Below are 11,747 nucleotides of genomic sequence, written 5' to 3'. Positions count from 1 at the left end.
TGCCACTATTGGTATGGATTGTTTCCTTTAGATAGTTCTAGAAATTTTCATCTGAGGTATGAGGCAATAAAGAGGAGAGAGTATAGACTGAAATGTTTTGGCCTTGGCTTTCATGATGGAAAGAATATTTAATTAAAAGTTTTTAAAGAGCAATTATATGTGGCAGCCTACTGAGATTATCGCCTGTTAGTTGGGGGAGCTTGAGTCTGATCTATAATTTCATAACCTATGAACATTCAAAGCAATAGACGACTGAAAATGTCAAGATAAAAATACATGAAAGCATAACGTTTGTACCCTATAGTTGTGATAATTGCAAACACTCTTCTTTAGTTGGTCTCATTCTTCCCTGTTGAAATACAGTGAGATGAATGAACAAGAGTGGCTATATGGGAGGCCAGGGCTAGTTGTCACACTTTTTACTCCAGCGACCCTGACTTTCTCAGGGTACATTTATTTTTGAAAGTTCATTTCATTATGCATTTAAGTATTATCGTCCATGGAAGAAAGAGAGTTCATTGAACCCACTTTGACATTTTGCCCCAGAAACACAGTTCAACTTTTTGATTAACAACCCCCCTCCCCCCCCCCCCCCCCCCCAACCCACCCACACACACACACAGAGACAGATCTATCTATCTGTCTGTCTATCTATTTATCTATCTATCAGGTCTGGTCTGGTCTGGATTATTCAGTTATCAAATCTTCTGTTGAGTTGGCTATTTGATATTTCAAGTATAGAATCATAAGAATGCAAATAATATTCACAGGAGAAGCATCAGAACGGAAATCTCAGGAGATGATATCAACTACATGAGCAGATTTCAGGGGAAAAGGCTCAATGGTGTAATCGCTGCCGAGAGGAGAGATGATGTAAGCGTTTATGTAATCTGCAAGTGCGAGATGCGCATTATAGCGCCTCCTGGAGGCCTTTGCTGCATCACAGAAGAGAGTGTGGCCACATCCGGAGAACCATAATTCAGCCACTTATTAACTTCTGAAAGGGTGTCTCCGGAAGTCTGGTGTAGTATTTCATTTATTTGTATGATACTGCATTATTGTACTAATGTTTATGTTTTTCAGTTGATATGAGGGTGCATTTTAAAAACCTAACTTTTAACATTGAAAAGACACTTACTGCACCTCGATCAAACAAAAAGTAGACTAATAGAGCCAGCTCAAACTCTGCATCCTTCCTCCACGCATTCTTTATCATATTTATTTATACAACCAATTTTCAAATTGACTGGCATGAAAAAAATAAAATAAATAAATAATAAAAAAAAAACACGATACATTTGAAAAAGCGTTTATAGCTAAGCTGGGTACAATTAAATAGGGTAAAACATGTAATATGAAGTTAAAGAGCAATTGTGCAAAAATTTAAATCACTATTTCATTGTTTGTTGATTCTGAAGCACGTGGTCCAATCGGTAACGCTGGAAGGCGGAGATAACAGCGGGGCCGTGGCACATGGTCCAATCAGAGAATTGAGGGGCGTGGCTTTCTTTCGCTCGATCTTTCAGTACCCTGGACAGCAGCTCGCATTCGACTGCTGGAGAGATTCTGAGTGCGGGTCGATGGTACTCGCCTCCTCTCGTCCCAAACAACTCATACGAGAGAGGGGAGATTTTTATACAAAACCTTTCAGGTGGTATAATTTCCTGTCCTTTTACGGCAGTTTGTGGTCCATATTTGATGTTGGCTTGTCGATGTGCGCTGGTTCTCTGCGGCGAGTCTCTCCTATTCTACGTCTTTGATCCCAAACAACAAACACTGAACGTGACTTTTGGCGTGCACAGCGACTGAATCTCGCGAAAATAAGGCGACCGTTCATGTGAACATTCATTTTCACAAACTTAATTGTACTTTAACATATTTTGAAATGGCTGCTGAGAATGTTGATTAGTTGGATGTGATACTGTCCTGCGTAAGTAGCATGAAGTTTCTTGGTTCTTCTCCAGCCTGGTTCAGGCTTTAATGCGCACCAGACCTCTCTCCTCGCCTTTTTTCAACCACTTTTTTGTGATCATCAGCCTTATTACGTAAGACAATGTTCTTTTGCGACTGTTTGTACTACATATAAATCCCTGAAAAGAGGAAGAAGCGAGGAGCCAGCGGAGTTTTTTTTTCCCGCCTGAATTCGTGCTGTGAAGCCGCATCATCTCCTATGCCGTTTTAAGTGTCTTTACGGCAGGTTTTAAGATTGTCCAAGAGAAACGTTGACAAAAGTATAAGACAAGCATAAAGATGAAGAAGTTTCGGAAGGTTTTGGACGGGCTGACCACTTCTTCACCTGTCAATCCAAGTGGATCTCCTTCGTGTGGCAGTGCGGCCGGGACCCCCAGTGCGGCACCGACACCACGGGAGCTGGAAATCCAGGAGACACTGATGTCGGAGCACTTCCATATCTGTAAGGTGGGTGCCCTCCTCCACATTGTCGCAAAGGGCATATCTGTAATTAGAGATGTGCAGCTAGTTTTGGCCAACAGACCTGTGCTGATCAATGCAGATTTGGGAGTATTGTTGTTGATAGAAAGATCCACAAATTGCACTGCAACTGCAGCCCAAAAATCTACAATGAGACATACACAGTACTACCCATCAGGCACAGTAAACCACAGATGTATTGCACTATCAGTGAACTAGTTCGTTTAAACAGCAGTTAACGGTACTAAATAATTGTAAACATAAACACCATTTGTAAGATACTGACTATACATTCAGTCCCAAAGAATGGAGCCAGATCCGTTGGACTATTTGCGTGAATATGTGCAATCCAAGGGCCCCCTCGAACATTAATGGGACTCAAACTACAGACAAGCAATGTTTCTCAATCCAACTCTCCATCTTTCATATCAGGATGGTCGTACTGAAACTTTTATTCCAGCTTTTTAATATATATATATATATATATATATATATATATATATATATATATTATACGGTTGAAGTCAGAAGTTTACATACACTTAGCTTGAAGTCATTAAAACTAATGTTTTAACCATTCCACAGATATTATATTAGCAAACTATAGTTTTGGCAAGTCATTTAGGACATCTACTTTGTGCATGACACGAGTAATTTTTCCCAACAATTGTTTATTGACAGATTGTTTAACTTTTAATTGACTATATTACAATTCCAAGGGGTCAGACGTTTACATACACTAAGTTAACTGTGCCTTTAAGCAACTTGGAAAATTCCAGAAAGTGATGTCAAGCCTTTAGGCAATTAGTCAGTTAGCTTCTGATAGGCTAATTGGCTAATTGGAGTCAACTGGAGGTGTACCTGTGGATGTATTTTAAGGCCTACCTTCAAACTCAGTGCCTCTTTGCTTGACATCATGGGAAAATCAAAAGAAATCAGCCAAGACCTCAGAAAAAAAAAAACAAAAAAAAAACTGTGGACCTCCACAAGTCTGGTTCATCCTTGGGAGCAACTTCCAAACACCTGAAGGTACAACGTTCATCTACAAACAATAGTGCGCAAGTATAAACACCATGGGACCACACAGCCATCATACCACTCAGGAAGGAGACAATTCTGTCTTCTAGAGATGAACATAGTTTGGAGCAAAAAGTGCAAATCAATCCCAGATCAACAGCAAAGGACCTTGTAAAGATGCTGGAGGAAACAGGTAGACAAGTATTTATATCCACAGTAAAATGAGTCCTATATCGAGACAACCTGAAAGGCTGCTCAGCAAGGAACGGCCATAAAAAAGACAGACTACAGTTAGCAAGTGCACATAGGGACAAATATCTTACTTTATGGAGAAATTTCCTCTGGTCTGATGAAAAAAATTGTACTGTCTGGCCATAATGACCAACGTTATGTTTGGAGGAAAAAGGGTGAGGCTTGCAAGCCAAAGAACACCATCCCAAACGTGAAGCATGGGGGTGGCAGCATCATGTTGTGGGGGTGCATTGCTGCAGGAGGTACTGGTGCACTTCACAAAATAGATGGCATCATGAGGAAGGAAAATTATGTGGCTATATTGAAGCAACATCTCAAGACATCAGCCAGGAAATTAAAGCTAGGTTGCAAATGGGTCTTCCATATGGACAATAACCCCAAGCATACCTCGAAAATTGTGGCAAAATGGCTTAAGGACAACAAAGTCAAGGTATTGGAGTGGCCATCACAAAGCCCTGACCTCAATCCAATAGAAAATTTGTGGGCAGAACTGAAAAAGCATGTACGAGCAAGGAGGCCTAAAAACCTCACTCAGTTACACCAGTTCTGTCTGGAGGAATGTGCCAAAATTCCAGCAACTTATTGTGAGAAGCTGGTGGAAGGCTCCCCAAAACATTTGACCCAAGTTAAACAATTTAAAGGCAATGCTACCAAATACTAACAAAGTGTATGTAAACCTCTGACCCACTGAGAATGTGATGAAAGAAATAAAAGCTGAAATATTTAATTCTCTCTTCTATTATTTTGACATTTCACATTCTTAAAATAAAGTAGTGATCCTATCTGACCTAAGACAGGGAATGTTTTCTATGATTAAATGTGAGAAATTGTGAAAAACTGTGTTTAAATGTATTTGGCTAAGGTGTATGTAAACTTCTGACTTCAACTGTGTGTATATAGGTATAATATACAGGGGCGTAGTAAACATTTCAGAAGTGAGGGGGACAGAATGTTTAGCGCAAGATAAACATGAATTTATAATATATATATATATTAGTATAACTGATTATGATGTAGGGATAATAGACAAGTTCTTTGTTACTAATTTTTTTGTGCTATTTAATCTACACTTTAAATCGAAGTGAAAATGTGAAGTTGCCACCTCATGCCACTATTTCTGCCTGATCTGACAATTAACATGGTTTAATAGCCAACTCAAAAGAAGATATGATAATTGATAAATCCAGACCCAAACCCAGACCCAGGCCAAGACCATCCATCCATCCATCTATCCATCCATCTATCATCTGCTCAGGATTTTGTATTCTTAGGACTCAATCCTCTCTGCAGTGGAGAAGTCAAGTGATGGGGAATCGATGACATAACCGAGGTGTCTTCACTTACATAAAAACTGAGAGAGCCTGCTGTAGTCTCCAGGCTTATGTGATTTTCTTCAAGCTATTTTTAGATTTTTAGGGGCCATTACCAGCTGGACGTGTTGGCGGAAGCTGACTGCAATGATTCTGACCCTGCTCGATTTGGTTCGAAGGGAGCTTGAGATTTGGATGCAGTCTGTAGAGCGATCCAGAATGGCCGTGTTTTATTCTTCAACATAGTAGCAAATTAGAAAGGAACAAAAAGCTGCAAGGAAGGAGAAATGACAACAATACCGCTTAAATGGAACATTAGTGGGATGTATCATGTGCTTAAATCACAGTTTAATTAAACGTTTGGCTATATGAGACTTCTTTTGAAATATTCCCAGCATATATTCATTCACTGCCAGTCCATGCACACGCCATGTTGCTCAGCTCTCCCGAGGGAATATACGGCAAGAGAGACTCCAGCTGGTACGAGACCTTATAGCCTCCAGTGCCACTGTGACGTGCATTTACATATATTAATTTAGCAGACATGTTTACACAAAGTGACTTACAAATAATTTAACATGATTAGAACATCTCAGACAACAGGTTGGACATCCCAGAATTCATGAAGACCATAAACGCATATTATAAGACAAAAAGTTATCTGGATACACTTCTACCCTTATATCTGAAGTAAAAAACATTCAAAGTCTTGTCAGGCAGCACATAGATAGCCTAAAACCCGAATGTAACCTCAACCCTAAAATATACACCGATAATCATATTTTGACAACAATTGTTTTTTCGACAATAATCGTGTTTTCATTTAACAACATTGTTTTGCTATCATTTTCCAGCTGTTGTGTTGTAGTAGTAGTAGTAGTAGTAGTTAAAAGTGGCTCTACATTTTTGGCGAGTCTTCAGAAATGACGCTTTGAATGTGGCAAACGTATTGCGCTTGCGCACGCGCACGCGCATTTAGTGCTGGTAGGGCATCCTGGTTACTTGCACATGTTGGTGTTTGGGAGAGTTAAATCAAGTTTTTAGATTACAGAGTCAAATCAAGTGTTATGCATTTTATATACCACTTAGTCTGCACCCTTTACACAGCATTAATGTCTTTGACTAAATTAAAAACAACAGTAGGCTGATTTTTTTTTTCTTTTAAAGGTGTCACATCATAAAAAGTTTTATTTTTTTATTTTTATTTTTTTTATGTGCCAAAACATTAATAATTTAGAATTGTATGCTGTGAAATAGTTAAGAATGAACTGCATTGCGACTGGGCAGGCCATGTTGTTGTGGCCATATATTTATGCATTTGGGTGTCTGTTATGAATCCAAGGATTTCGGAACCAGACATTTTTGTGGTTTAGTTTCAGTTGATGGTCTTCATGGACTTGGGAGGATGTTTTGAGTTCTGTACAGTATAAGTTAACATATGTTTACAAAGTACATTTAAATTTTTATTTCACAAGATCAAGGAAAATTCGAGAGAGTATGCGAGAGACGAGAAATTGTATGAGAGATTTGGAGACATGGAGGATCCACCTTGTGCTTTGGAGAGAGATGTGTTCTTTAGGATGTTGACTGAGACAAGGCCTTGGAGACTGAGATCTGAAGCAGGCTGCCGAATGTCCTCTCATATGCTTAAGAACTGACTGTGACACCCCTTTCTGGTTATGATCACTCAACTGAATCATGAGCTTTGACAACAGCTCCAGTCATGGGCTGTCATGTTTCATGTGTGGTGGAATGTAGAGATCTCTCTCTTCATTTCAGTATAAGTATGACATGCACACAATAATAATTGGGTCAAAGACATAGTAGAAAAATAGAATAAAATATTGAATATGTATGTTAATGCATAATGGAAGGTTAAAGCCAGATGGAAAATATATATATTTTTAAAGCCAGACAGCCTTATGTTTGACTCTTTAGCTATTTGCAAATGACAACAAATATAATTGAGTTTTCTCATTTATGAAAATGTCTGGAAGTTGTACATTTCAGAAGGAAATATATTGTGGCATCATTCTGGCAGTGGCACTCTGTCCACAATGCTGGCTTCCTCTCCTCCGCTCTGAGACTGCAGCACAGCCTGTGCTCTATAGAGTAGCCCACTCTGCCTACATGTATCCTCATCTCTCAACAGGAAAGCTGTGCTCATTCAACCAAAGACAAATACATGAGTTGTATTCAGTCTCTATTGTTGATAGGTTCACAACATTTCCTTCACCATTTTTTCCAGTAGTTTTATTTACATCACATGATAACTCACACTTTTAATAAGAGCCATATCTTCTTTTACCCAACATTTTCTTCTATTTTTTATCTTTATGATTTCTTAAAGTCGGCATGAAATCAAAATTGACCCAATTTAAAATTCTTAATACATGTTACTGGTATGTTTTTATTTTTTTATTTTTTTATTTTTTTTAAATAAAATAAATTTGACCTCATGATCTTTGATCAAAATGTCATAACTTGCTTTTCCGCTGATATGATTGAATCTTCTCTGCTGACGGATAAGAGGCTGCTTGGCTATTCAGCCAATATTCAAAAGTTTTTGGTCAGTTTTAATATCGCCCCTTCAAGAGCCTGTCATGTACACAAACCTGGCATCAGTCGAAGATGCAAATGCAGAGAGGTTTCCCTCCTAAAACCCTGTTCCATACCCCAATCTACCTTGGTCATGGGCCCACTGGCTTGAATTTTTACATTTTGAAAAATTAGGAATAACAGCAAAATTTGCAGTTGTTTCGAAGCATTTCACAGATGAATGTTTTCAGAGGCGATCACTTCTGAATGAAATGGGCATCAGAAGTGGAGGAAGTGGCTGGAGTTTATTTGTGTTTTTTAATGCTGGCATTCTTCAGAAGTATCTTGGGATGTGCAGCACAAGGAAGTGTTCCTTATTCATTATATTAAGTGTACTGTTATTCAAAACATTAAAGCACCAGGACAGCTGAGATTCCATTTTCATCTCAACTTAGATTCCCCACGTTAAATATCAGTGTGCTTGATTTCTGAGTGGGGTCTGGGATATGGTAAGTTCTGCCCATCCCAGTAGCTAGTATTTATTTTTATTTATTTATTTTTTACCAATAAACTGTATCCTCTACATGTTAGTGAGTATGTATTTGTACCTTATCTCTTCCTAAAGGGATCCTTAAGTGTCTTATCTCTCTCTAAAAGGTACATATTAGTATCTTTAGGTGTAAAGAGTGTACAGTGAGTGTACCTTTGAGGTTACTGCCCCAGTGACAAGCTGTTGTACCACTAAAGGTAAAATTTTTACACTGTTAAAGCAGTTTTTAAACCAGGTATGATGTTCAATATTATAATTGGCATAGAAAAATAATTTACTGTTTAAATTGGAAAAACATAAGATCTAATATTGTTAAAATATCGGCCTAACCAGACAGATACTGAAAATAAATAAAAAAGAAAGATGGTCACTGTTACTTACCCCTGCTTTTTTTTTTTTTTTTTTTCCTGTGAAGTGATGATGATTAAGAGATGATGCTGCACCTTATGGCTGCTGCCCCAGGAAACATGTTCCTGTGTTTTCTGTTGTTTTGAGTTTAGTTTATTTAAAAAAAGATGGTGAGTTTAGTCTCTGTTTAGTTAAAACCAGTTTATAATACACAGAGCAGGAAAAGAAGCTGACCTGGAAGACTTATTGTATTTTCTGTGTCTTTTCTTTACCGGGATTTAGAAAGGTTTCTTGACTGGCTACTTATGTTGGTCCCAAACTTGGGTTGTAACATCAATAATATATTGTGAATCCTTAATTGTCATCTCCATGATCCCCACAGCAGATATGCCTGGCAGAGGGTTTGAGCACCCAGAATTGTCGTTCTTTCTCTCTGAGAAAAATTACATCTTAAAATGGGAGTAATAGTGACATGTAACTAGTGACCTAGAGTTTTCTGTCAGTTGTATTTGAACCTTTTTTCTCTCTTACTCACTTCCTTCTACTAATCGGTCCATGCTTTTACATTTGCTCAATTGATTGAATTCCTATAGTGTCAGTTGCTTGAGCCTGATTGTTCTTTGTATCCCTCATTCAAAATCTGTGTTGTCTCCCCAATGACTGAGTAGGTCCAAGGTAGTTAATACTCCAAACAGCTCTGTGCTTGTAATCACCCATAAATGAATAGCCCTACTCATCTATATCCTCTAAACCTTTTTCCACTCCACTTCTCTGATGCTGCTTCATTTTCTCTTTTTGTAATTGAGTGTCTCACACAAAAGAGCAAGTGGAAGGACTTGTGTGTTTCTGTGTACTTATGTGTTTGTGTGTGTATTTTAATTGTAAGAACATATGAAAAAAGACATTAACTCGATATTACATAAATAGAAAAGGCCTACCTACATGTTGTATTTAACTCAGGAAAACGGATTCAAAGCTGATGTTTTTTTTATGTTAAAATAATTATTTCTCATATCCCAGCTTAATATGCAGAGTCCAGTATAAGTAAGCCATTTGTAGGTTCATATTGCCTAAAAGTATAACATTGTGGCACAATCAAAGCATTGCTCTGCTTGATGAAGTGGCCTATCCAGTCCGACATTGGCAATATTAACCAATGTCAAGCTTGGGGCGGGACTATTTGTTTGTTCAACCAATGGAAGACAGGGGGAATCTTTTGGAATCTGTTTGAAAACAGTAGTTATTTTTGCTTTTTTATTTTTTGAGTTTTTATAGCAGCATCAGTAATGATTTCTTCAACTTTGCCATTCAATCATTTGCCACTCTCTGCAGGTTTAATGTACTATACTGTATATTACTGGGCACTTCTCAATAATTTGAGTAGGTAAAATGTTCACTTCAGAACAAGGGATCAAATTGTCTTTATTACAAGATATTAGCAATTAATAAGTAACAGCTTTGTTAAGCTAGCACTAATTACCATGAATTACTGGCTTAATATTGATTTGTAAACTTGATATATGATGGGTCTCAGATATAGAGCATGAACAACAAGACTTTCTATACATAAATAGGATATTTAATAAGTTGTAAATGGTGGCTTAGATCGTCTTACTAAGCATTAAATTAATTATTAATTACCTCCTTATTTATGCTTAACTAGTACATTATTGTGGACCATTAAAATAAAGTGTTACCTGACATTCTTCATTCAATACTAAATGGTGCACATGTCACAGTGTGGCCTGACTATGCCTCCCCTGACTATCTGTTTGTCTTGTCTGAGTGTTTTTTCCAGTGTTGCCTTGTCTCTCATGCCCTCTTGTGTCTTGCAGGTGCCACATGGAGAACAACAGGTCCGTTACCTGGGCAACAGCTCATTTTCCAATTAACATCATCGGTGGCACCTGCTCCCTATCTACCTTTTTCCTGCTTAAATCCCGCTTGTGTTATGTTCTGTGCAAGTTTGTTTTATTGAGTCTTGTGATCTCCAGTTGTTGTATTCCTGGGATTTCCTGAAGACTTCGGGTCGGATTTTGGTCAGTTGGTTTTTGAAGTATCTGTTTTCTGTTTTTCCCCCTTGTGAGAGTTTTGGTTTGAATTTTGATTTATTTGGTAATAAAGCCCTTTACTTGCCTCTGCGTTTGGGTTCTACCTACTTCTCGTGACATAACAAACTTGCCTAATGGACCCAACAGAGGCAAGGGGCATTTTTTTTTTATCCCGCTCCAGCCTGAAAGGAACAGGTCTCTCAAGGTACCGCCCAGCTCTGCCACACCATGGCCAGCTCCCAGAATGTTTGTGGTTTTGGCGTCTACGCTATGGAGCTGGTCAGTGAGCCTCATAGGTGGTGCTTTGAAGAGATCCGGTTGAAACAGCTCTTCCTTTTGGGCTTGGACAATCTGCATAGCATGGTGGTGCTAAGAGTGATTTTTGTTTTACCCTTTTGGGATCTGGTGGACCATGTCTGCCGCCTTGCGGAAGTTGAAGACCTGCTGTGGAGGTGGAACACCAGATCCCAGAACCCCTCTCAGCCCATGCCCTGTTCCCCCGGGCACTTCTTGGGCTTCTCATCGCTGTAGGAGGAGAAAGCTCACGGCTGACCACCAGGAGGCGGAGGAGCCCTCTGCTGATCGCCAGGAGGCAGAGGAGCCCACTGGTGACCGCCAGGAGGCGGCGGTTGTTGCACGGAGGCCGTTCTCCTGCCGCTGTTCCCCTGCCCCTGCCAGTGTTCATGGTCACGGAGGCTGTTCCCCTGCCCCTGCCAGTGTTCATGGTCACGAAGGCTGTTCCCCTGCCCCTGCCAGTGTTCATGGTCACGGAGGCTGTTCCCCTGCCAGTGTTCATGGTCACGGAGGCTGTTCCCCTGCCCCTGCCAGTGTTCATGGTCACGGAGGCTGTTCCCCTGCCCCTGCCAGCGCTTACGGCCATGAAGGCCGTTCCCCAGTCGCTGCCAGCGCTCACGGTCATGGAGGCCATTCCCCAGCGTTCCTGACCACGGCGGTCACCGCACAGCTGGTCCAGTTCCCCCTGGTCATCGAGTCTGTCCAGTCACAGTGGCCACTGTCCAGTTCTCCCCGGCCGCTGGACCACGGCCCCTACTTGGACCATCTTCCCAGGCCTCTGGACCCCACCCCCTTCCTGAATCCACATCCCTGGCTGCTAGACCCTGTCCCTTTCCTGAGGCCCCTTCCAAGGCCACCGGAGCCAGTCCCCTCCCTGATGCCTACTCCCAGGCTGCCGGACTCCACTCCCTTCCTTAAACCTCCTCCCTGGTCCCTCCCACCAGTTCCACCTTGGAC

General features: G+C 40.2%; 1 protein-coding gene across 2 annotated transcripts in view; it reads left to right on the top strand.

The window, feature by feature from the left end:
- The first annotated feature begins 1,569 nt into the window (after positions 1-1,569).
- The window catches only part of LOC127448109 (syntaxin-binding protein 5-like), a 228,013-nt gene continuing 217,835 nt past the window's right edge, over positions 1,570-11,747 (top strand). For both annotated transcript variants that reach the window (XR_007898457.1, XM_051710407.1), the window contains exon 1: positions 1,570-2,418. Coding sequence is in view for 1 of the 2 variants with exons in the window: in XM_051710407.1 (XP_051566367.1) it covers positions 2,251-2,418 (168 nt within the window). In the remaining variant the exon portion in view is untranslated. The remainder of the gene's footprint in view (positions 2,419-11,747) is intronic.

The sequence above is a fragment of the Myxocyprinus asiaticus genome, chromosome 11 (genome assembly GCF_019703515.2).
Source record: "Myxocyprinus asiaticus isolate MX2 ecotype Aquarium Trade chromosome 11, UBuf_Myxa_2, whole genome shotgun sequence".
Lineage (NCBI taxonomy): Eukaryota > Metazoa > Chordata > Actinopteri > Cypriniformes > Catostomidae > Myxocyprinus > Myxocyprinus asiaticus.
Note: the sequence above shows the minus strand (reverse complement) of the source record. Positions and strands in the feature narration are given on the sequence as shown.